This window comes from Sus scrofa, chromosome 6 (genome assembly GCF_000003025.6).
Source record: "Sus scrofa isolate TJ Tabasco breed Duroc chromosome 6, Sscrofa11.1, whole genome shotgun sequence".
In the NCBI taxonomy this organism is placed as follows: domain Eukaryota; kingdom Metazoa; phylum Chordata; class Mammalia; order Artiodactyla; family Suidae; genus Sus; species Sus scrofa.
This window is the reverse complement of record NC_010448.4, coordinates 56,401,424-56,427,691: the sequence shown is the minus strand read 5'-3', so window position 1 is coordinate 56,427,691 and position 26,268 is coordinate 56,401,424. Positions and strand designations below refer to the sequence as shown.

General features: G+C 47.4%; 1 protein-coding gene and 1 non-coding gene across 4 annotated transcripts; one reads left to right on the top strand and one right to left on the bottom strand.

Moving 5' to 3' along the window:
• On the top strand, nt 407-484 carry MIR371 (microRNA 371). Its single transcript, NR_128558.1, has one exon. It is a non-coding gene; the product is annotated as a microRNA 371 (primary transcript).
• On the bottom strand, nt 2,654-25,075 carry NLRP12 (NLR family pyrin domain containing 12). Of its 3 annotated transcripts, none has more exons than XM_013998737.2 (10): nt 24,621-25,075; nt 21,419-21,499; nt 17,044-18,736; nt 14,696-14,866; nt 14,097-14,267; nt 12,355-12,525; nt 10,743-10,913; nt 7,260-7,430; nt 4,229-4,399; nt 2,654-3,587 (listed from the first exon to the last, which is right to left on the bottom strand). In XM_013998737.2, exons 1-10 carry the CDS (start codon nt 24,907-24,909, stop codon nt 3,500-3,502), a joined length of 3,177 nt encoding a protein of 1,058 aa, XP_013854191.2. In that variant the 5' UTR covers nt 24,910-25,075; the 3' UTR covers nt 2,654-3,499. The 3 variants fall into 3 exon arrangements, with proteins under 3 accessions (XP_013854191.2, XP_013854193.2, XP_013854192.2); XM_013998739.2 differs by having other exon boundaries at nt 24,628-24,763; XM_013998738.2 differs by lacking the exon at nt 21,419-21,499.

Here is a 26,268-nt window from a genome sequence, read left to right as displayed (position 1 = left end):
AAGTGAAGCCACCAATTGCAACCCTCTCACCAGCCCAGAACACACCTTGCCTGAGTTCTCATTACGTGAAAGATTTCATCTCAAACTTTTTCTTTTTTAGGGCAGTACTCGGGAAACTCCCAGGCCAGGTGTCAGGTCAGCTGTACCTGCGGGCCTACATCAGCCACAGCTAGGTCGGATCCTTCACCTGAGCGGGGCCAGGCATCGAGCCCTCGTTCTCATGCTTACCAGTGGGTTCATTATTGGCAATACACGACGGGGACTCCTTAATCCGACATCTTTCCTTGTGGGAAGGGCAGAAAGTGGGGTACCCGTTGTCATGTTTCCTTGGAACTTTCACATTTTCCAGATTTTTCTAAAAGGGTGGGACTTCCCTGGGTTGGTGCGGTCCCTTGTGCATCTTCTCAGCCTGTGGTACTCAAACTGTGGGGGCACTTTCTGGTCTAGGGAGGGAAGTGCCGCCATTTTTTGAGTGTTACCGATTGAGTAGCTCCCCTTTGGTAGAGATCCTTGGCACACCTGCACCCCACGCCCAGGTTTAGATCCTTCTGCTTAACGTTTCATTTGTTTTTAACCTATTTACTGTTAGGCCAATGCTCTTCAGGGAAACCTCCCCAGTGCTTTTCCATCTAGAAGGGGAAGGATGCTCCAGGTCTCCGGGCACAAGTTCCAACTTCTCAGACCGTGATACTCAAAGTGGGGGTGCTTGCCGTTTTTTTTGCACTGGAAAGTGCTTCCATTTTGAGCGCTCTGTCTGGGAAAAGCATCTTAAGACCTGGAAACCAGTGATTTCAGAACAGTTCACGAGCCATTCTACCGATCCCAGCTAATCCGGATTCAGACCGGCCCTCATCTTGAATCGGTTCTTTCCAATCCTATTGCTGTTGGTCCTGAAGTCTTGTTTTTTTATAAGCGGACAAGACTGCTTGGTGTCTTACCTGAGGTCAGCAACCAAGGGCCGGACTCCTGAGACTCCAGCATTTACCCTGCAGGGCGTGTCCCCATACAGAGATAGTTACACGACCCCTTAAATTTTGCTGGTATGTTTTGCTGTTGGACCTTACACCCTCAGAATTTACCAATGCCAGTGAATTTAATAAAAATAGTATTCTACCCGTATTGTCTGGATTCTGTCTGGTGGTTTTCTAGTTACTGACCCTAACGTGGGGGTTATGGTGGGAGGGAGAATGGGCAGTTTTGCTAACTGCAAAACTAAGAAAACAAAGCTTGGGAGTTCCCGTCGTGGCGCAGTGGTTAACGAATCCGACTAGGGATCCGGCGTGACGGTGAGCTGTGGTGTAGGTTGCAGATCTGGCTCGGAAACCGCGTTGCTGTGGCTCTGGCGTAGGCTAGTGGCTATAACTCCAATTGGACCCCTAGCTTGGGAACCTCCATATGTCGCGGGAGGCCCAAGAAATGAAAAAAGACAAAACAATGCTTAAGGTGTTGGGATTGTGGGTTTCAGTATCGTGAACAAATTAACCTATTATGGGTTTGATGCCATAAAATAGTTTTTATAAACCTAAAAAGCCATTGTAGCTTTCTCAGCCAGCTGGAGTTGTTACCAAGACAACATGAGAGTAGCCGAAATATTGGGGAGAGATGGGGGGGCCGGGTCTTGAAGAGAATTAAGGTTTGCTCAGTGGTTCACACAGCTGAACCTAGTTTCTGGGATCAGTGACCACCTATAGGCCAGGTGCCTTAGTAAGTTTGAGATGAATGTGAAAAACGGTGTAATTTAACACCCAACTGCAATGTTGCAGAGGAGATGCAAGGTTCAGTCCCTGGCCTTGCTACTTGGGTTGAAGGATCCAGCATTTCTGTGAGCTGTGGTGTAGGTCAAGAAGTGCCTTGGAGTTCCCGTCGTGGCTCAGTGGTTAATGAATCCGACTAGGAACCATGAGGTTGCGGGTTCGATCCCTGCTCTTGCTCAGTGGGTTAAGGATCTGGCGTTGCCGAGAGCTATGGTGTAGGTTGCAGATGCGTCTCGGATCCTGAGTTGCTGTGGCTCTGGCGTAGGCCGGTGGCTACAGCTCCAATTAGACCCCTAGCCTGGGAAACTCCATGTGCCGCAGGAGCGGCCCAAGAAATGGCAAAAAGATAAAAAGTGGCTTGGATCTGGTTTTGCCATCGGAGCTTCCATATGCCATAGGCGCAGCCCTAAAAGACAGGGTATACCCAGTGGGCTCCCACGACCATTCCAACCCTGGAGGCATGTGTTGATGGGCACATACTACAAATATGAAGGCAGAAAACGGAGTTCCTGTCATGGCGCAGGGGTTGCAGCTCCAATTGGACCCCTAGCCTGGAAACCTCCATATGCCGTGGGTGCGGCCCTAAACCCCCCCCCCCCAAAAAAAGGGAAGAAAACGCCTTCACCTTAAGGCATCCTCAACATTCACTGCCACAGTTTTCAGACCCAGCCCAGGGGTTGGGTCAAAATGTTCAATGACTTGGTTACTCTTTGGTTCAGCTGCCTTTCAAAGTCTTGTTCATGGTCAACACAGCTTGTGAGAAAAGCTGTTTCAGAAATCGCTTTGAAGGGGCTTGAGGGTGGTGGGGTCTGAGGCCAGGTAAACTCGAGATGATTCCATAATGTATTAGAGATTTAATGATGAGCTCGGTAACATCAGTACTTTCTTTTGAGAGACAGTTTAATGTGAAGTCAACATTTATTGACGGGCACAGGAGTGATGTGTTCAGAGTCTGGGTTTTTCAGCGTTTCCAAGGATACAGCATCATTAGGGCACTACATCTATCAGAAGTTTTCTCTGTTTCCGGCTAAATTCTCTCCCGATACCATGGCATGCTCGTGGCACCCTGGTGAAGTTAGGCAACAATCATGGGCATAGTCAGAAGGTCACGAGCTCAGATCCACGAGGATGAGATTCAGGTTGATTTCATGCGTTCATCTAAAGCACAGAGCAGGTCATTGGCCAGCCTGCAGGTCTCCATAGAACTGTGGTGCAGAGCAAGAGGGCAGGGTTTTCGGCATGACAATCACTCCAAGGTGCACTGCCTAGGCTATGTCATGTCCTTATTGCACCAAGAGACCCTGAGAATAAGGTTCCACAGCTTGGGCACAATGGACATGCAAGCTAAGTACTCCGTAGGGGGCTGCCCTGCACATTTTATAGGGTGTTTAGCAGGATCCCTGGCCTTACCCACTAGATGCCAGTATCTCCCCACCCCAATATCCCCTGACACTACCAGGTGTTCTTTGAGGGCAGGGGGCCAAATCCCCTTTGGTTGAGAGCTGCTCTGGAATCATCTGGGGCCCCACCCCACATTCTCTCCATGGCACCGAGTGCCAACACTGAAACTCCAAGCTCCATCACAGATGGGTGGGTTCCATGGACCCCCTAGCAGCAGGAATCCTCTCACAGAGAAGCCTGTCTCTCGAGGAAGTAAAGAGAGAGCCAGATCATTGCTGATGATCGGATCCTGGGAGGATCTTTCTCTGTCCGGACTTCCCGACAAGACCCGGCAGGGGAGCCATTCAGCAGCCAATGTCCAGGTACGGTTTTGTTACACGAAGTGCCGCCAAGCTCCTGTGGGTCATTTTGTTAAGGTCCATTCCAAATAACCTGGGGACACAGAGCAGGAAATATTCCAGGCCACTATAGTGACATCCAACCCACAGAGCAATGCTATCCCGCCTCCTGCGCTGTTAAAATACCTGATTCCCATGACTAGTTCTTCATTTGAAACCACATCCCATTGGGAAATAGGCTTACTCTAAACAAAACACCATTTTAAGTCCCTAACCTGTGTTGGCTCGTGTAATTAGGAATAATCTTAGGTAGAAGAGACTCTTTCTTCATTTTTACAGCCCAGGATACTGAGATGCTAAGAGGTTGGGTTTGCCTTTATATATGTGCGTGTGTAATAAACCTGGTAAGTGATGGAATTAGGATTTGAGGCCAGGCAGAGTAATTCCAGGTTTACTTTGGAAATTTGACAGATTTGGAAATACATACTCATAACTTCTTACCCAAGATCACGGTCACACAGTCAGTAAAAGGTGTGGGCATCTCCCAAGACACAAAGTGAAGGCCTCTCTGTATTTTGTATGAATTGCATACATGAGTGGACCAATGCATTATTTGCAAATTTTCTAGATTATGTATTTATCCAAACTAGGCGGTGGGGTGTCTCGATGATTGACCTGTCCTCCTGGTTCCAAGCCCCCTCTCCTGTCTTCTCCAGAATCGGGGCCATCTCTCACCAGAGGACTCGAAGTTTGCAGCCAGGATGGCTCAGCCTCTTGCACAGCAGCCGGACCCCTGTGTTCCCCAGGACGTTGTTGGTCAGATAAAGCTCTGTCAGGGTCTGGTTGACCCCCAGCATGGAAGAGAGATCCTCGCAAGCTTTGGCTGTGAGCCCACAGCTGTCCAGCCTGTGCAAAATAAGAAATGGTTGAAGCAACATCAGGACTTACTGCTGGAAAATTTCATCTTCATAAGGAATCAGCATGATGCTTTTAGAGATCAAATTTTTTTTTTTTTTTTTTTTTTTTTTTTTTTTTTTAAGAAAAAGTAGAGAAAAGCCAAACCAGCCAAGGATAAGGCTTCTGGGGTGGTGGAAAGCATGAAGGAAGGCATTTGCCAATGCTGCTCCATTCACAGCTCCTTCTATCGTAAATACCCTTTGACTCTGCAGGTAAGTACCCATTCCCCCTTCTGGCAATTCTCTCCCAATTTCTCATTGAAACCTCAGTCTCAGTCTATCTGGGATTAACGCTGTCTTCAGCTTCTAGCAGATACAGGCTCCAGGCCAAAGTTAGTTGGTTTCTAGGTCCCCAGCCATCATGAAGGGCTCCAGGTGGGCACGAGAGTCATCCAAAACCAGTGAATCAGAACCATGCTTTTCTTGGAGTTTTTTCTTTCAAAACTTGTACCTGGAAAGAAGTCATCTATAGATCGCAGGCATTTTGCCACCACATATAGATTCAAGGGTAACCTTAACTGATAATGGAGCCAGTACAAGTATAGAAGATAGTGGAGATCACATATCCAAAGACCTGGGTCAAACCATACCTGAAACCCACATTTCAGTTACACAGAGTAATCAGTATTTGTGGGTTTTTTTTTTGGGGGGGGGCTGTTTTTGTTTTTCTTTTTGCTATGCCCAAGGCATGTAGAAGTTCCCAGGTAGGGCTCGAACCCAGGCCATAGTTGCAACCTGCACCACAGCTGCAGCAGCAGCAACACTAGATTCTTAACATGCTGAGCCACAAGGGAACTCTTTTTTTTTTTAGAAGCCAACATGATTTGGGTGGCCCACCCCCCCAAAACTCAATACTATGCCATCTGAGTTTCTCTAATTTCTATTCAGTTTCCAATTGTGTTTCTTTCCTGTATTCCATGCTGTTATGATGAAAAGAATAGTTAGCATTACTGAAGTACTGTTGCAACTGGGGTATTAAACAGAAATATTTTCTCTCTTAGTTTGGGGCCATGAGGCAATAGATGCTAGTTTTTTTTTGCTGTTGTTGTTTTTTTGTCTGTTTGCCATTTCTTGGGCCGCTCCCGTGGCATATGGAGGTTCCCTGGCTAGGGGTCGAATCAGAGCTGTAGCCACCAGCCTACACCAGAGCCACAGCAACACCAGATCCGAGCTGTGTCTGCAACCTACACCACAGCTCATGGCAATGCTAGATCCTTAATCCACTGAGCAAGGCCAGGGATCAAACCCGCAACCTCATGGTTCTTAGTCGGGTTCGTTAACCACTGAGCCACGACGGGAACTCCGATGCTAGCTTTCAAACAAGGTGTAAGACAACAGTTCAGAGAGTTCTGTGGCACAACAGGTTAAGGATCTGGTGCTGTCACTGCAGCAGCTCAGGTCACTGCTGGTCCACAGGTTCGATCCCTGGCCCGAGAACTTCCACATGCCAAGGCTGTGGCCAAAAAGAAAAAAACCGGCAGTGCAGGACTTGCAAAGGAAGAGAAAAAACCAGTTCAGTGATATACAATCACCCAGATCACAGGTACAGAAGGGTCAGAAGTAGACACACAGTGAGAGCTGGGGAGGGGGGATGCAAACAGGTTGGGTTGACCCAGATTATTCCACGTTGGGAGACTGGACAGTGGTGGCACCTCCCATGGGGTCCCTGTCAGCACTCACATAAGATCCTCCTGCGAGAGGCAGCATTTGCACACCTGCCAGATGGGGGTGTGGTACTGACATCCCTAAAGGACCCTAGCAGCACCAATGAAAGCAGAGATACTGTTCCAAAGCCCTCATCTTATTTCCCAGTTAGCCAATGCCCCGGATAAGCAGGAGATGCACAAATAGAAGACAAAACAGAAGTTCCCATCGTGGCTCAGTGGTTAACAAATCCAACTAGGAACCATGAGGTTGTGGGTTTGATCCCTGGCCTTGCTCAGTGGGTTAAGGATCCGGCGTTCCCATGAGCTGTGGTGTAGGTTGCAGACACAGCTCGGATCTGGTGTTGCTGTGGCTGTGGTGTAGGCCGGCAGCTGTGACTCCAATTAGACCCCTAGCCTGGAAACCTCCATATGACAAGGGGGCGGCCCTAGAAAAGTGCCCCCCCCAAAAAAAAGACAAAACAAAAATAGGTAAGCCTCAACTCATTCTAAGTCGTCTGCCGTGTTGGGAGAAAGGGGAAGGAAAAAATATCCATTAATATTGGACTGGAATGCACACTGGAGCAGACTGAATTTTTATAATATAAAGGTTACCGCAAAGCTAGAAATCTGCCCAAGTGACTGTCCGGGGAAATTGGGGAGTGGGGGGTTAACAGAAAATGTCTAGAGGCGACCAGTGAAGGAAAAATTCAGCATTTTGTGTTTTGTAATCCCACAGAGTATGAATTACTCTACAATTTGTTTGCACCATTTTTCTTTTCACCTCTGGGCATTTTTTTTTTTTCTGTCTTTTGTCTCTTTAGGGCTGCACCCACAACATATGGCATATGGAGGTTCCCAAGCTAGGGGTCAACTCAGAGCCGCAGCTGCGGGCCACAGCCACAGCAACCCAAGATCCAAGCCGCATCTGCGACCTACGCCACAGCTCACGGCAATGCCGGATCCTTAACCCACTGAGCCAGGCCAGGGATTAAACCCGCACCCTCATGGATGCTAGTTGGGTTCATTAACCACTGAGCCATGATGGGAACTCCCCTCTGGGCATCTTGTATCTTCCAAAGTGATGGCAGGATGACCATTCAATAGACAGAAAACTCCCACCCCAGGGACCAGCATCACCACTGGTCCTGACTCCCAGCCACTCACCAGAGTTTCTGGAGCCTGCAGGTGGGGTGTCTCAGCCCCTCACACAGCAAGGACATGCCACAGTCTCCCAGGTCATTAAAGCTCAGGTCCAGCTCCTGGAGGTGGTGGTTGACCTGGAGCACAGCAGAGAGACCCTCACAGGCTGCAGAGCTGAGCCGGCAAATGCCCAGCCTGGAAAGACATTAAGCAAAAGCACAGAGCTGACCCATTCCTTCTGCAGACATCTGAAGCTCAAGGACCTCAAAAGTGCCACTGAATTGGAGTTCCCTGGTGGCCTAGTGGTTAAGGATTTGGCGTTGTCACTGCAGTGGCTCAGGTCACTTCTGAGGCATGGGTTCTATCCTTGGCCCAAGAACTTATGCATACCCATGGCCAAAAAAAAAAAGCTGTTACTGTTTTTTGTTTTTTATCTTTTTGCAGCATATGGAGGTTCCCAGGCTAGGGGTCTAATCGGAGCTATAGCCGCCGGCCTACGCCAGAGCCACAGCAACACGGGATCCGAGCCACGTCTGCAACCTATACCACAGCTCACGGCAACGCCAGATCCTTAACCCACTGAGCAAGGCCAAGGATCGAACCCGAAACCTCATGGTTCCTAGTCGGATTCGTTAACCACTGAGCCATGAAGGGAACTCCCAAAGCTGTTACTGTGTTAACAAACTAGCGGATATAACCCAAAAGAAGCAAACTCACAGGTATAGAGGACAAACTCCAGTGGGTACCAGTGGGAGAAGGAGGGGGGAAGGGCAATACAGGGGTCGGGGAGTTGGGAGGTGCCAGCTATTGGGTGTAAGATGGGCTCAGGATGTATTTATTGTACAATATGGGGAATGCAGCTAATATTTTGAAATAACCTAAATGGAGTATAACCTTTTTAAATGGTATATAAAAAAAAGAAGTGCTACTTATTGTATAGCTTTTTTCTCCTAATTCCCAGGGATTCCCACAAGTCCTTACTTAGAGCTGCCTGTGCTGTGAAAACCTAAACTCCCTTTTCCTTCCGTGTGTTCGTTTCCTCACGGGACATGTTGGATCTATGTAAATATGACTATTTATGTGTGGCTGACCTGGTGTTGCTGGACAGAGGGAAGGCACCCAGGCTTGGCCAACAGAGTCACGTTGGCGTACCTGGATCAAGGCATCCTCAAATTTGCATGGAAGAGCACACATCTACAAATAAACATAAAAATTTGCCAAAACAAACAAACAAAAAGCCAAGCCAGAATTTCCCTAAGAGTAGGGCATATTACATGCAAAAACAACTAGAGCAATGGAAAACTGGAATGAGGACAGAGACCGATAGAAAGTCAGACACAAACTGGGGAAGTGGTTTACCACGGAGCCGGCACTGCAAGGCCAGCAAGGAAAGAATGAGTTCTTTATTAAATGCTGCAAAAACTGGAGACAAGTAAGGTGGATTCCACCTAACTACATATATAAATGTACAAATGAAGTTAAGCCTGTCTTTGACATTGTGTTGGTAAATTAGATGTCACAAAAAAAATATGTATATATCATAGATACAAACTACTATATATTAAATAGATCAGTAACAAGGTCCTGCTGTATAGCATAGGGAACTGTATTCAGTATCTTATAATAAACTATAATGGAAAATAATCTGAAAAAGAATACATTCTTTTTTTTTTTTTTTTTTTTTGCTTTTTAGGGCCGAATCTGCAGCATATGGAGGTTCCTAGGCTAGGGGTCCAATCGGAGCTGTAGCTGCCAGCCTACCCCACAGCCACAGCAATGCCAGATCCAAGCTGTTTTCTGCAATCTACACCAGAGCTCATGCCAATTCTGGATCCTTAACCCACTGAGCGAGGCCAGGGATCAAACCTGTACCCTCATGGATCCTAGTTGAATTCATTAACTGCTGAGCCATGAAGGGAACTCTAAGAATATACTCTAAAAAAGAGCTTAGGGGAGGCGTTCATGAGGAAGAAGCATTTGTTTTGAGTCCTAACAGATGAAACAGATATTTTTATATATAAATATAAAATATACACATATACATATATAAAAATATACATATAGACAATCATATATGTATAACTGAATCACTTTGCTGTACCCTAGAAATTAATACAACATTGTAAATCAACTACTCTTCAATTTTTATTTTTGTATCTTTTTGGTCATGCCTGCAGCATGTGAAGGTTCCTGGGCTACAGCAGTGAATGCCAGATCCTTTACCCACTGTGCCACAAGGGAACTCCCTAATATCAATTTTTTTAAATAAACAAAAAGTAAAAATATATATCATAGAAATACATATAGATTTGGTTTCAAAACATAAAGATTTGAAAGAATCCATGGACAAGCTGATAGACTGATGATCTGAGAATACATACATTTCCTAAGTCTGCTATCGACCAAGGGTTAATATCTAAAATATTTAGGGAACATCTGCAAATCAACCAAGCAAATATGAAACTCATTCTAAAGAAATAAACTACATGGGAGTTCCCATTGTGGCACAGTGGTTAATGAATCCGACTAGGAACCATGAGGTTGGGGGTTTGATCCCTGGCCTTGCTCATTGGGTCAAGGATCCTTCATTGCCGTGAGCTGTGGTGTAGGTCGCAGACGAGGCTCGGATCTGGTGTTGCTGTGGCTGTGGTGTAGGCCAGCGGCTGCAGCTCCAATTAGACCCCTAGCCTGAGAACCTCCATATGCCATGGGAGCGGCCCTGGAAAGGGCAAAAAGCCAAAAAAAAAAAGAAAGAAATTATGAATAGGCAAATCACAGAATGGGGAAATGTAAAAGGCTAAGAAGCACATGAATTGAGGCTCCACTTCACTAATTATGACCAAAAAAAACTGGAAACATTTTCCACCCATCAGAATATTAAAAATAGAAAGCTGAATAATCATAAAAATATGAGGAAGTGGAAGCTTTTTTTTATTGCTGGTGGACGTGTAAACAGTTGCATTTTCCTAGAGAGCAATTTGGATTTTCTTTTTATTTTTTTATTTTTTTTGGCTGCCCCTGGCACACACAGAAGTTCCCAGGCCAGGGATCGAACTCATACCACAGCAGTGACCAGAATCACTACAGTGACAAAGTCATACCCTTCACCCACTGGGCTACCAGGGAACTCCACAAATTAGACACTTTGATAAGTGACAAAGAGAAGAATAAGGTTAAGTGGAATCCTAAAACTAGACTTTATCTAGGGGCTTAGGGAAGGTGTCCATGAGAAAGAAGCATTTGTTTTGGGTCCTAACAGATGAAACGGGTGTTATCAGGGCTAAAAACAAAAAAAAAAAAAAAAAAAAAAAAGGAGAGAGAGCAGAAGGGCATTCCAGAAAGGAAGAATGGCTTGTGCAAAGGTCCTGTGGCAGAGAAACCTTTGAAAGAAGGCTGCTGTAGCTAGAGGTTAGGAGAAGAGAGGAGAGAGATGGCCCCATTGAGCCCAGACAAGAGGGCAGGGATTGTGAATTTGGCCTCGCAGGGTGTGAGCAGAGCAGGACTCACCGGAGGGTCTGGAGTTTGCACTGGGGGTGCCTGAGGCCCTCACAAAGCAGCAGCACTCCGGGGTCCCCCAGTTCATTCAGGCTCAGGTCCAGCTCCATCAGGCTCTGGTTCCCACTGAGGGTGGCAGCCAGGTCTTCACAGGCAGCAGCACTGAGCTGGCAGATCTTCAACCTGTTGGAAAATCCAGTTCAACAGATATTATGGAGTGTTGCCCCTTCAAGGCTCATTTGTGTGTGTGTGTGTGTGTGTGTGTCATTTTAGGGCTGCACCCATGGCATATGAAGGTTCCCAGGCTCGGGGTGGAATCGGAGCTGTAGCCACTGGCCTACACCACAGCCAGAGCAACTTGGAATCTGAGCCACGTCTGCCACCTACACCACAGCTCATGGCAACTCCAGATCATTAACCCACTGAGTGAGGCCAAGGATCGAACCTGTGTCCTCATGGATACTAGTCAGATTCATTTCAGCTGAGCCACAAAGGGAACTTCTCTATAAGACTAATTTTATCCTCCCTGCTCCCAATCTTAAAAGGAAACTTTTCAGGAGTTCCTGATGTGGTACAATGGGTTAATGATCTGGCTTGTCTCTGTGGCGGCACTGGTTCCTTCCCAGGTTAAGGATCCGGCATTGCTGCAGCTGTGGCTCAGATCTGATCCCTGGCCCAGGAACTTCCATATGCCCTGAGTGCAACCGAAAAAGAAAAAAAAGGAACCTTTTCAAATAAACAGGTTGTTTGAAAAAGAGCCAAAGGTTTGAATAGACGTTTCTCCAAAGAAGACATATAATAGCCACAAATCACATGAAAAGATGTTTAACTTCATTAATCATTAGGAAAATGCAAATCAAAAGAGCAATGAGATATCACCACATTCGTACATACTTGGATAACTACTATCCCCGCCGAAAGCAAGCAAGCAAGCAAGCAAGAAAACACTGCTTGCTTCAGCACTATATATATTAAAAAAATAAAAAGTAAAAGTAAAACAAAAAAACCAGTGTTGGCAAGGATGTGGAGAAATTGGCAAACTTGTGCACCATTAGTGAGAATGTAAGATGGAAACTTTCTGCCCCATTGGTGGGAACTTCTCCCACTATGGAAAACAATATGACTGAATCCTCAAAAAATTAAAAATAACCTTATGATCCATCAGTTCCACTCCTGGTTGTATACCCAAAAGAATTAACAGCAGGGGCTCAAAGTAACATTTGTACCCTAATGTTCATTAGTATTATGCAAAAGAGCCAAAAGGCAGAAGCAACCCAAGTGTCCATTAACAGATGAATGAATCAATAAACAAAATGTATTTTATCTAAATCTGTATCTATCTATCTATCTATACTCACACACAATGGAATATTATGCAGCCTTAAGAAGGAAGGAAATTCTAACAGAGGCTACAACATGGATGAACCTTGAAAACATCATACTAAGAGAAATAAACCATTCACAAAAAGACAACTGCTTTGTTTTTGTCTTTAAAAAACAATGTATTGAAGCATAGTTGATTTGCCATATTGGGTGAATTTCTGCTGGAAGGACAACTCCTTTGTGATTCCAAGGATGCGAAGTCCCAGGGATCGCCTCCCCAAAGCCAGAGGGTACCACTCACCACAAGATCCGTAGCCTGCAGACGGGGTGTCTCAAGCCTTGACACAAGAGCCTCAGACCAGAATCCTCCAGTGCATTTCCTGTCAGGTCCAGCTCCTCCAGGTGTCGACTGGAGCTGAGCACAGAGGCGATCTCCTGGCAAGCCCCAGCCTCCAGCTGACACTTCCTCAACCTTGGAAGGAAGGAGACCTTGAAGAGGCCACCATCTTGCTTTTCTGCATCCTGATGGCTCCTGCCCCTTTAATCACACAACCTGAACCTCCCCACGCCACTCCAATTACTTAGAGGGACAAGACTTGGTCATTTCCAGCAAGGAGCGTCCTGCCTTGTAAGACAAACAGGTGAGCAATTGTGACCCAGGGGCGGTGGTGCCATGGAAGCAGTAATATAAAGCATGATAATTCAGGGAGGGGTTTCTAGAGCTCACAAACCCGTTTTTGCAATTATCACCCCTCCACCCTGGGACCTCAAGTGACTTTTCTTTTTTTTGTTTGTTTGTTTTTTTAGGGCTGTAACCCATGACATATGGAAGTTCCCAGGCTAGAGGTCGAATTGGAGCTGTGAGCCCAGAGCCACAGCAACGCCAGATCCCAACTGCAACTGTGACCTACACCGCGGCTTGCAGGAATGCCAGATCCTTAATCCACTGAGCAAGGCCAGGGATCAAATCTGCATCCTTATGGATACTAGTAGGGTTCTTATCCGACTGAGCCACAACGGGAACTCCTGGGTGGTTTTCCTAAAACAGTGGCCTTGTGGGAAAAGGGAATGACATGACTTAAGGACCTTTGCATGAGGACCTCTGGGGTTCTGACTCCCTAGGATGCAGTCAACAAGCAGAGTGTGGGTTCTGAGTGAACAAGTGGCCCCACGGACTCCACATCACATGGACATTGGTGAGGTCAGAAGAGGCCAGAAAGAGGTTCTTCAAAGTCCAAAGAGTCCGGGGCAGAGGTCTAAGGTCATGGGTCTAAGGGCAGCCCTAGTTCAAGGCAGAGGTTTAGAGATCAGCATTAGGGGAGATGCTGTCACCAAGCAGGACCCTATGGGGCTTTCCTAGGACAGACCCCCACCCATGTCCTCCACCTGCCTTTTGTCTGTAGAAAAACTTCAAAGGATCAATTTAATCAGAGAAGTAAGGAAATGCAGAGAAAAAGGAAAATAGTCGATCAAGACAAAATAATACTACTTGAGCCATGCAACAAAGTCAAGGACCTTTAGTTCTTCCTCAAGGATTATGGGTAAAATTTTGAGCCATGTCCTTTGAGCTCTTCTGCAGATGCTGAAACCCCACCAGGTGAAATAAGTTAACTGTCTGTGACCCACAAACAGGTAAACCCCGGACTGGACAGGTTAGAACCAGAAGGTTGATGATGCTGGCTCCCACTGAGCTCACCACCAACCAGTCAGAAGATGGTCCTCAAGCTGACCACGCCCCTGCTCCTTGAACCCTATGACTCTTCACTACCCCACGAGGGCAGGGGGCACACAGTCTTGAGCGCATTAGCCTGCAGTGGCCCCCTTTGCCTGGCAAAGCAATAAAAGCTTTCTTTCCACCTCACCCCAAACTCTAGCGCCAAGATTTAATCCATCAGCGGTTGTACAGAGGCTGGATTTCAGCAACAATACTTCAAGCTGGGAGGCAGGGTTGGAGAGAGACAACAAGCTTGCCCAGGGAATCAGCGGAGCCGGGGAGATCATGAAGACAGAGGGTTTGTTCCGGGGCCGGGGTGGGGTACTCACTGCACCATCTGTAGCCTGCACTTGGGGTGCCGGAGCCCCTTGCAAAGCAGCTTCACGCCTGGTAGCCCCAGGCTGTTGCCACTCAGATCCATCCTTACTAAATGCTTATTGGCTATCAGTGCCAACGCCAGGTCCTGGCAGGCAGAGCTGGAGATCTGGCACCTCTTCAACCTGGGATGGGAAAAAGAAAAAAAGAGGCAGGTAATTTCCTCTGTGGTTGTTTTGTGCAATCTCTCTCTTGTCCTTTCTCCCTCGCTGTCTTTTTTTTTTTTTTTTTTTTTTTTTGCTTTTTAGGGCTGCACCCACAGCATATGGAGGTTCCCAGGATCCGGATCCCATCGAAGCTACAGCTGCTAGCCTACATCACGGCCACAGCAATGCAGGATCCAAGCCAAATCCGAGACCTACACCACAGCTCACAGCAACGCCGGATCCTTAACCCACTGAGCGAGGCCAGGGATAGAACCTGCGTCCTCATGGAAGCTAGTCAGATTTGTTTCTGCTGAGCCACAACAGGAACTCCCTATGTTCTTTCTGACTGAGTCCCAGAAGAGGGAGCAGGAGGGCCACCAGAAGGTCGTGGACCAGCCTAGACTCACCTGAGGTTCTGAAGATTGCAGTTGGGGTGTCCAAGTCCTTGACACAGCAGCTTCACCCCCCGGCTTCCCAAAGCATTGCTGTACAAAACCAGCTCCACCAGGTTGGGACTGGTGCTCAGGGCAGCAGCCAGCTGCTCACTATAGGCATCTGGCAGAAGATTCCTCTCAGGTCTGCACAAAGGAAAGACAGGACAGTGGCTTTCCCAAGGTGATGTATGGCCCTTTGTATGTCACTTTATAATTCATGAAGATTCTGTCATCTTTATTTTAATTTTTTCTTTCTTTCTCTCTCTCTCTTTTTGGCCATGCCCACGGCATGAAAAAGTTCCCATGCCAAGGATGGAACTTGTGCCAGTGACAACACCAGGCCGTTAACCACAAAGCTACCAGGGAACTCCCTACTTTTTTTTTTTAAGGTCGCACCCACAGCATATGGAAGCTGTCAGGCTAGGGGTTAAAGTGGAGCTGGAGCTACAGGCCTACACCACAGCCAGAGCAACGCAGGATCCAAGCCCCGTGACCTACACCACAGCTCGTGGCAACGCCAGATCCTTAACCCACTGAGTAAGGCCAGGACCAAACCCCCGTCCTCATGGATACTAGTTGGGTTCATTATGGCTGAGCCACAAAGGGAACTCCCTACTTTAATTTATCTCCTGAATGACCCTCAGTTACTTGCCCCAAGAATCCATAACCTCCAACTTACAAGCCCTTAGCCAAATCCTATATGTGGGTCTTCTAGCAATGATTGGCAAGGTACAGCCCATGACCAAATCAGGGCTACAAACTGCTTTTGTAAATACAGCTTTATGGGAGCCCAACCACACCCATTCATGTATGCATTTTCTGCGTTGCTTTCTGCTACACTGGCAGCGTTGGGCAATTGCAACAGAGAATATCCATCCTGCCCACAAAGCTAAAAACATTTAGAGAAGGAGTTCCCGTTGTGGCGCAGCGGTTAACGAATCCGACTAAGAACCATGAGGTTGGGGGTTCGATCCTTGGCCTTGCTCAGTGGGTTAACAATTCAGCGTTGCCCTGAGCTGTGGTGTAGGTTGCAGATGCGGCTCATATCCCGCGTTGCTGTGACTGTGAGGTAGGCCAGCAGCTACAGCTCCATTAGACCCCTAGCCTGGGAACCTCCATATGTCGCAGGAAGCGGCCCTAGAAAAGGCGAAAAGACAAAAAGGGGGGGGGGCAGGAGTTCGCACTGTGGCACAATGTGTTAAGGATCCAGCATTGCCGCAACTGTGGCAAAGGTCACAGCCACAGTTTGAACTTGATCTCTGGCCTAGGATCCTCCATATGCCACAGGCACAGCCCCCCAAAACCCAAACAAACAAACAACCAAAGGGGGCCAGCAACAAAGACCTCCTGGTATAGCACAGGGAACTATACTCACATCTTGTAATAACATATAATGAAAAAGAATCTGTAAAAGAATATATATATTCATCATGTAGGGGATTCATATATATATATATTACATATATCTGAACACTTTTTGTACACCTGAAACTAACACAATATTGTAGATCAACTATACCTCAATAAAGATGAAAACCCAGGAAAAAAGATCCATATGGAGTTCCCTTATGGTACTATGGGTTAAGGATCCAGCATTGTCACTGCTGTGGTGCAAGTTCGATCCCTGGTCCAAGAACTTCCGCATGCTTTGGGCATGGTCAAAACCAAACCAAAACAAAACAAAACCACCCGTAAAGTTTAGAAAAACACTGAAAAAAAAAAAAAAGTGCCAAGTCCACAAATAAAAGACCCTTGATAACATTTGTTGATTGAATACATTCTCCTTGACATGGCTCCAACTTAGTCCTGATGAGTATTGTTTAAGAGCAAGTACATACAGAGTTCCCATCGTGGCTCCGTGGTAACAAACCTGCCTAGGATTCATAAGGATTCAGGTTCGATCCCTGGCCTTGTTCTGTGGGTCAAGATCTGGCATTGCCGTGAGCTGTGGTATAGGCCAGCAGCTACAGCTCTGATTTGACCCACGATCTGGGAACTTCCATATGCCGTGGGTACAGCCCTAAAAAGACCCCTCCCCCCAAAAAATAGAGCAAGAAAATAACCTGGACATGACTGACATTTTGGGGTCAGGTCCTTATGATGGAGGCTGTTCTGTGCAATGTAGGATGTTTTTGCTGCATCCTTGGCTTCCACTCCCTTGATGCAAGTAGCAGCCCTCCCATCTCTCTTACTTGTGACAACCACCTGTTTCTCCAGATAGCGCCAAATATCTCCTGGGGTGGGAGCCAAGTTACCCCCATTGAGAACGTGAACTTGGTTAAGCCCGTGAACTTGGAGAACGCTCCCCAGCAAGTACTTACGACTGCGCCAGGGGCATCTGAGGCCACCTCACCCCGTCTTCTCCATCGGCGTTGTAGGCAGCCCCGTACAGCTGCAGCACCGCGGCGTTCCTGCAGTTCTTTGCACAGAAGGAGGAGACCATGTGTTCCATCTTGGTGGCGATACTGTTGACCACGACCACTTGGAAGTGGCTCAGGGCTTGTTGGATGAATTCCTCTTCCTGGAGCTCGTACAGACAGCTGAAGAACTCCAGGGAGCCCTGCTTCAGGGTGGACCCCTCGCTCTGAGCCTTGCTGCGGATCCACTCCAGAAGTTCCATCTTGGCGTGAGGCGAGACTTTCCAGCCAAGCATCTTCTCCAGGGAGCATCTGGTCTCCTCATTCAGGAGTCCAAACAGGAACCGGACCGTGAGGGCCAGGAAGCTCCTTTCGGAGAAGGCATATTCAGACAACAGCCGGGTGATATTTTGCTCAGGGCCGGATCTGCTGTCCCCACCATCCAGGATATAGTACATGGCCGCGAAGAATTCCTGGAAACTCAAGTGGATGAAGCTGTAGAACTTCTCACAGTTGATATCCTTCTGGAAGATGTTCATGTTGAGGAAGGAAGAGACATCCGCCACCTCTAGGCCATGCTTCCGGAGGTCCTGCTCCTCAAATAGGATTTTCTGATGCCAGAGGCCATCGGCTGCCAAAGAGCACAGCCCTCTCTGGTTGGGCGGGGGCTGCAGGGTTGGGGTCCCAGGCTTGGGTTGCATCAGACTCAGAAGGTAGAGCAAGTACACGGCTGTCGTGGTCCTGGACGTGTGTCTTAAAAGGCCCCCGCCCTCCAACTGCTGCTTGAGGCAGGTGCAAACCACCCAGCACACCATGGGGATGAAACACAGCGTGAAGAGGGGCTCGTTGTCCCTGACGAAACTGAAGACGTGGCTGGCCTGCTCCTCGCTGGGGAAATACTTGTAGAAGAACTCTTTCCTTTCGGCCTCGGAGAAGCCCAGGATCTCCACGTGCCTGGGATGCTCAAGCAAACGGTGGAGCTTCTCCAAAGCCGTGGGTCTGGTGGTGATGAGCAAAGACAGCTCGGGCATCAGCTTCTTCCGAATCAGGCTCCTAAGGAGAACCTCCGTGGGCCGTTTCTTCTCCCAGCAGAGGCACCAGGGGCCCTGAGGATCGTGGAAAGAGGGTTTGAGTTCGTCAAAGCCGTCGATGATAAAGAGGAGGCGCTCGGGGGCCCGGACGAGCTCGTGGAGGGGCACGCTGGGCTCAGGCCAGCAACTGGAGATGAGGTCTTGTGCGCTCCGCTCCACGGTGCTCTGGTTCATCTCCCGGCAGTTGATGTAGAAGACATAATCAAACCTGTCCTGGAAGAGCTTCCCGTCGGCCCAATCCAGCATCACCTTGTGGGCCAGCATAGATTTGCCCATCCCCGCCGCCCCCTGCAGGACCACAATGCGCGGTGGCTCTGGGCGCTCCTCATCGGGCTCAAAGAGGGTCTCCATCTGAATGAGGCCGGCCGGGTGGCCGACGGTTCTGGCATGCCCCTGGCCTGTGTCCAAAAGCTTCTGCTGGGCCCGCAAGGGATTCGAGTGCTCCTTCACCAGGAGGAGCCGCGTGTACCGGTGGCTGAGGTTGACGCACTCCCCCAGGCGCGCGTTTCTGTCTTCCATCAGCCGGAATTTCCTGCGGACATAGTCCCGGTAAGTTTCCTGGGGATCTGGTGGAGAGGAATAAAGGATCCGTATAGAGTCATCAGCAACCTTTTTTTTTTTTTTTTTTTTTTTTTTTGTCTTTTTGCCATTTCTAGGGCCACTTAGCAATGCAGGATCCAAGCCACATCTGCAACCTACACCACAGCTCAGAGCAACGCCGGATCCTTAACCCACGGAGCAAGGGCAGGGATCGAACCTGCAACCTCATGGTTCCCAGTCAGATTTGTTACCCACTGAGCCATGATGGGAACTCATCAGCAACTTTTAATGAATTCATGAATTCAAGCAAACCTTGGTCTCTAGTGCCTACGTGTCCTGTAATAGCCTTGGCAGCATTTTCTAGACAGAGCCTGAGAATTTTGTTATTTATTTCCCTGTACAGGTCTTCCTTTCTGGTGAGCAGAGGCATTAAGGTGGGAACTGTGGTTGCCAAGGGGCGGGGGGTCGGGAGATGGACTGGGATTTGGGGGTGAGTAGATGCAAACATTTAGAATAAATAAACAGTGAGGTCCTACTCTACAGCCCAGGGAACTATATCCAATCTCTTGCGGTAGAACATGATGGAAGATCATATGAGGAAAAGAATGTGTGTGTGTGTGTGTGTGTGTGTGTGTGTGTGTGTGTGTATAACTGGGTCACTTTGTTGTTCAGCAGAAATTGACAGAACATTGTAAATCAACTATAATAATAAATTAAGGTGTTCCCCCTGTGGCTCAGCGGTAACAAACCCAACTAGCCTCCATGAAGATGCAAGTTCGATCCCTGGCCTTGCTTCCTGGGTTAAGGAATGGGGGTAGGCTCAGACGTGGCTTGGATCCTACACTGCTGTGGCTGTGGCATAAGCTGGCAGCTGCAGGTCTGATTTGACCCCTCACCTGGGAACCTCCAAATGGCAGAGGTGCGGCCCTAAAAAGACAAAAAAAAAAAAAAAAAAAAAAAGAGAGAGCGAGAGAGAGACAAAAATCAAGAAAATAAATTTAAAATCCAACACATGCCTCCGTGATTGAAAACTTCGCAAGCACATTCAAACTTGAGGATGTGAATCTACCTTTTCAACTGTTATTTTTGTGAAATCTAAATATGGATCACGTAGTTCCAATAAAATTTAGAATTTGAAATAAGATGTGCTCTAAGATACAATGGATTTGAAGACAGTTTTTCGAAAAAGAAGGCATGTCAAATAACAAATTGATAATGTTTCATATTGATCACATGGTACAATGAGAATATTTTGGATATATTGGGTTAGATAAAATATTTTATTAAAATTAATTTCACTCATTTCTTTTTGTTGGTAGAACATTATAAATAACATATGTGGTTTACATTGTGTTTCTACTAGGCAGAGCTGCTTTAGAGTTTTCCAAATCATTATTTTATCTGATGCTTCCAGAGAAGGAGGCAGGCAGACAAGGTATATTTTACAAATGGGAAAACAGATCCAGACCCAGGATCGACGACTTCTCTAAGACCGTGTGGGAGTTCCCGTGGTGGCTCAGTGAAAAGACATCTGACTAGTACTGATGAGGATGCAGGTTTGATCCCTGGCCTCACTCAGGGGGTTACGGATCCGGCATTTCTGTGAGCTGTGGTTTAGGTTTCAGAGGCAGCTCAGATCTAGTGTTGCTGTGGCTGTGGCTGTGGCTGGCGGCTACAGCTCCAATTCAACCCCTAGCCTGGGAACTTCCAGATGCCGCAGGCACGGCCCTAAACAATTAAAAAAAAAAAAAAAAAAAAAAAAGACCACGTGATGAATCTATGGTAGGACGGAAATGGGGATCCATGGAGCTGGATTCTAGATCCAGCGCATGGACTATGCCCTTGAAAGAGTGTCTAGAATCATTCATGTTTTATTGTTGATGATGTTGCTGTCCATTCAACAACCCATCCTGCTGCTTCTTCCTGGCCAACGATCCTAATTTTATTCAGGTGGTCTGTGTTGATTCCTTGATTCCTGTGACTATTATCCCTTCAGAAGCCCCCCCAGGGATGAATGAGACTATTTTGCTACATCCGTCATGAGTATGTGCGCCAGTCCTGAGCAAGGCGTTACACGGGTATAGAAATTTAATGCAGTATTTTATTTTGAATAAAATGAAAATCTCTCCCCCCCCAGCCCTGCCCCACCCCACTTTTTAGGGCCACACCTGCAGTTCCCAGGGTAGGGATGGAATCAGAGCTGTAGCTGCCAGCCTACATCATAGCCACAGCAACTCAGGGTCCCAGCCGCATCTGCGATGAACACAGCAGCTCATGGAAATGCCAGATCCCTGACCCACTGAGCGAGGCCAGGGGTTGATCCTACATCCTCATGGATACTAGTCAGATTCATTTCTGCTGAGCCACGGTGGGATTGCTAAAATGACGATCTCTGGAGGAAGAAACCCTTTGTCTCCCTTTTTCCTCTCCTTGGAAGGCACTTAAATTCTGTGAAATGGTTGGGTTGCCATGAAGTAAGCAGAGGAAATAGGTAACAAGTGGAGCAACAAGTCTTAGAACAAATGAAACTAGGCAGTCGGGGCTTTGGTGGCGTGAATCCACCTTACGAGTTCTGCAGTTGCTCACCCCCAGACTTCTTGTTATATGCAAACAGGAAATAAGTGTCCTTTTCGCTAGATCGGCTCTTAGTGGGGAGTCTGAGAAGTGTAGCCTCAAGCATTCTGATGGAGGCAAGGCTCGCGGCTCACCTTTTCTTAGCGTTGCAGGAAAGTCTTCCAGAGAACACGCTGACTGGTTCCCCGGTGAGAACAGGTCACCAGGTGGAGTCTCTAAAAGAGACATTTTACAAGATCAGCTGTCACCTATCTGACCAGCACTCATAATATCAGCTACCATTACATCATACTGTCTATATAACAACCCATTGTCCACATGGGTCCCAGTCATGGTGACTGGCACCTCCATTCAATTAATGTCCTCACTAGGGAGTTCTCTTTCTCTCTCTCTCTCTTTTTTTTTCTGCTTTTTAGGGCCGCACCTGCAGCATATGGAGGTTCCCAGGCGAGGGATCCAATTGGAGCTACAGCTGCTGGCCTACGCCACAGCCACAGCAACGCAGGATCCAAGCTGCATCTGCAACCTACACCACAGGTCACGACAACGCCTGATCCTTAACCCACTGAGCAAGGCCAGGGATCGAACCGGTAACCTCGTGGTTCCTAGTCAGATTCGTTTCCACTGCACCATGACAGGAACTCCTCAAGCAGAAAGTTCTGAGTCAACTTGGATTCCTCCCTCCTTTTCAGCCCAGCCATGTCTCATCCATCACCCAATTCCATCCATCCATCCATTCAACAAATATGCTTTATATTGGGCACCAATGCTAGCCGGGCATTTTTCTAACAAAGAAGACATGAAGTCTCTGCTCCATGGACTTTACACGGTGTGGGGAATTCAGCATATAAAAAAATGAACACCAAATACAACTTTAGATCATGATGAGAATTGTGTCCAAAATTAAAGTTATAGTCCAGCATGATGAAACTAATATTTTATTTTGGGTGGCCAAGAAAGGTTTTCTCTATAAGTATCTACAATTATTCAAGATTATAAATAAATATATTTACACCTTTTTCTTCCTTTATTACTGATAGCACTTTGATTTTCACATATATCGTTAACGGAGTTCCCATCATGGCACAGTGGTTAACGAATCGACGAGAAGCCATGAGGATGCCGGTTCGGTCCCTGGCCTTGCTCGGAGGGTTAAGGATCCGGCGTTGCTGTGGCTGTGTTGTAGGCCATGGCTACAGCTCCGATTAGACCCCTAGCCTGGGAACCTCCATATGCCGTGGGAGCGGCCCTAGAAAAGGCAAAAAGACAAAAAAATAAAGAATAAAATTAAAAAAATAAAAAAAACATATATCCTTAATGAAAGATGGGACCCAATCTCGTGTTGCCAAGTCTCGTGCACCTTCAGTGATCTCCAGGTTCAGAGACCAGGAGAAAAGGAAGATGTAAGATGGCATCTTAAGAGGTTATCTCTTTCCATAGCACATTACCCCCTCAAGAGAGCCTGTGGTTGGAGTTCCCGTCGTGGCTCAGTGATTAACGAATCCGACTAGGAACCATAAGGTTGCGGGTTCCAGCCCTGGCCTTGCTCAGTGGGTTAAGGATCTAGCGTTGTCATGAGCTGTGGTGTAGGTTGCAGACCCGGCTCGGATCCCGAGTTGTTGTGGCTCTGGCGTAGGCGGTGGCTACAACTCCAGTTGGACCCCTAGCCTGGGAACCTCCATATGCCACGGAAGAGCGGCCCTGGAAAAGGCGAAAAGACAAAAAAAAAAAGAGAGAGAGAGAGAGAGCCTGTTGTTAAATATCTTTGAGTTACAAGCCAATTGACATCGTATTAACTGAAAATCAGTTATTCTTTGAAACATCTTTCATACATGTCAACTTTGAATTTTTTTTCTTTTTTTCTTTTTTGATTGCACCCGCGGCATGCGGAAATTCCTCCGCCAGGGGTAGAACCCGAACAAGAGCAGCAACCAGTTCCTTAACCTGCTGAGCAACAAGAGAACTCCTGAATTTTTTTTTTTTTTGTCTTTTTGGGCCTCACCACTAGAGACACACGGAGGTTCCCAGGCTAGGGGGTCAGATCAGAGCTGTAGCCGCCAGCCTATGCCACAGCCACAGCAATGTAGGATCTGAGCCATGTCTGCAGCCTATACCACAGCTCACAGCAACACCAGATCCTTAACCCACTGAGCAAGGCCAGGGATGGAACCTGCATCCTCATGGATGCTAGTCAGATTCGTTTCAGCTGAGCCACAGCAGGAACTCCAGAGAACTCCTGAATATTTTTAAATTCAATACGTATTTGGAGTTCCTATCATGGCTCAGCAATAAGAAAACCGACTAGTATCCATGAGGATGCAGGTTTGATCCCTGGCCTTGTTCAGTGGGTTAAGGGTCTGGCATTGCCGTGAGCCATGGTGTAGGTTGCAGACACGGTTTAGATCTCAAGTTGCTATGGCTATGGTGTAGGCTGGCAGCTACAGCTCCAATTCAACCCTTAGCCTGGGAGCTTCCATATGCCTCACCTGCAGCCCTAAAACGACAAAAAAAAAAAAAAAAAAAAAAAAGAAAAAAAAGAAAAAGAAAAAAGAATACTTATTTATTGAACATCTATTCTTTCATGGATTCCAAAAAAATATTTGTTAAACCCTTAGTATGAAAATTGTGGTTTCCTCTTGCTGTGTAGCACAGGGAAGTATATCCAATCATTTGTGATAGAACATGATGGACGATAATACAAGGAAAAGAATGTAGATATATGCATGACTGGGTCACACTGCTGTACAGCAGAAATTGATACAATATTGTAAATCAACTATAATAAAAAAAATTTTTTTAAAGAAAGAATGCAAACGATTGCCTTTGGAATGGATAAGCAATGAGATCCTGCCGTATAGCACTGGGAACTCTATCTAGGCACTTAGGATGAAGCATGACGGAGGATAATGTGAGAAAAAGAATGCATATATGTATGTGTGACTGGGTCACTTTGCTGTACAATAGAACAGTGACAGAACACTGGAAACCAACTATAATGGAAAAAATAAAAATCATTTTTTAAAAAGAAAAATAAATAAATAAATAAAAAAGGAAAGAAAAGTGGGGTTTCCAAGGCAGCCAGCAGGGTGGTTGAGGGTGAGGGGCAGAGGCAGGAAGGGGGGAAAAAGCTAAGTACTGCATTCACAGAGAAAGCAGTGCCTTCCTCAAGGTTCTGATGGATGAGCAGAATTTTTCCAGGCAAAGTAGAGGGAAAATGTCAGACAGAACTGCAGCATGAGCCAAGGCCAAAGGAATGCATTAGAGGCAGGTGTCCTGAGCTTCTCAGGAAGAAGGGGATCAGGGGGGTGCCACCTTGGCCTTCCACTACCTCCTTACCCCTCACCAGGTCCTCTCTCTGTCCTCTCTCCCACAGGTCCTTCCTGTTGATCTGCTCAAAGATGCTTAAAGTCAGCAGCCAGGCCTCCCGGATCCCGCAATGGGCCGCCAGCAGCTGGGCCATTTCCAGGGGACCAGCGGGCTCCATCCGCCCCCAGGGGATCTTGTGCTTCCCCATCTCTGTCGCCATCCCCAGGTATAACTTGAACTTCTTCAGCTCCACAGCCTCCAGTTCTTCCAAGTAGGCGCAGAGGCGACAGAGGCCGTTCCTGAGCGGGGTTGGGGACATGGGGGCGTCCGGGACCCCGAGGAGAAGCTGGATGCGAGGATGTTTCTATGCCCAGGACGGAACGATTCCAGCGGCCGGGCACTGACGGTCGCAGGCAGAGGCATGAACGAGAGGAAAGTTTTTCTGTTGAAATAGTGCTCCCCTCCCCTCGGTTTCCGCCCATCCCACCCGCACCCCCGGGGTCCACTTCGAAGAAGCGGAAGTTGGGAAGCGTTGGGAAATCGAAGGAGGCATGCGATGCATGAGAAAGACTTTCACTTCTGTTCCCTCTTCCTGGCTCCCCGGACCAAACATGCACCCCCTTTCCTGTGTTCTCCCTGCCGTCCGCCTGGCCTCACCCTGTCCGCGGTAGGTAAGACTCAAAACAGCCTCTGCCTGCGGCAGAATTCGACCTCCTCTCGGTTGCATATCAGCCGTGCACGTGTTACTTGCATTAGCAGACGGCAGGGGAGCAAATGCGGCGGTGAAATGCGGGCAGATGTGAGCTCATGTCTCTTCCAGGCCTTTTCTCTTCCAGATGAGAAGACGGAAGCCCAGAAAGGCACACTGATTCTCCAACATCACACAGCTAAACAGCAGCTCTCTGATCTCCTTGAGCCCACCAGGCAGCCCTCTGATGCGTTAAAAGGACACAGCCTGGAGAAGGATGCACCCCAAATAACGATCAGGTCTTCCTTTTTGGGAGAGATTTAGGTGGAATGGGGAGAAAGGAGGGGCTCTGTAACTGTATATTATTTAAATTTCTCTCTCTCTCTTTTTTTTTTGGCTGCCTACAGGGCATGTGGAAATTCCCAGTCCAAGCAACTCAAGCTGCTGCAGGGACAATGCCAGATCCTTAACCCTCTGCACCACAAGGGAACTCCTTAAATTTCTTAAAATAAGCAGGAAAAACTTCTATACGTAAATTCTTTTTTTTTTCTTTTTTTGCTTTTTAGGGCCACACCCGAGGCATGTGGAGGTTCCCAGGCTAGGGGTCCAATTGGAGCTACAGCTGCTGGCCCACACCACAGCCACAGCAATGTCACATCCAAGCCACGTCTGCAACCTACACCACAGCTCACAGCAATGCCTGATCCTTAACCCACTGAGCAAGGCCAGGGCTCGTACCTGTGTCCTCATGCTAGTCAGATTAGTTTCCACTGAGCCACAACGAGAACACCAGCCTGTAACAGCTTTGACCACCGTTTATGTCCCAGTGGGTTTAACAGTATCTGGATACAGTAAATGCTCGGTTATATAAGATGAGATACATAATGAAAGAATCACTGGTATATGTACCATTTTATGTGAGCTAAGATGGAGAACTTTTTATTTACCAGAATTGCACAGTATTTGGTGTGTGTAGGGGGGCTGCTGTTG

Excerpts from the sequence above, each read along its gene's own strand:
- NLRP12 (XM_013998737.2), bottom strand. The coding sequence starts at position 24,909 with ATGTCCCCAACCCCGCTCAGGAACGGCCTCTGTCGCCTCTGCGCCTAC. Across the intron at positions 21,500-24,620 it reads GAGAGAGGACCTGGTGAGGG|AGACTCCACCTGGTGACCTG; the intron begins GTAAGGAGGTAG and ends TGTCTCTTTTAG. Across the intron at positions 14,867-17,043 it reads CAGATGCCCCTGGCGCAGTC|ACCTGAGAGGAATCTTCTGC; the intron begins GTAAGTACTTGC and ends TCCTTTGTGCAG.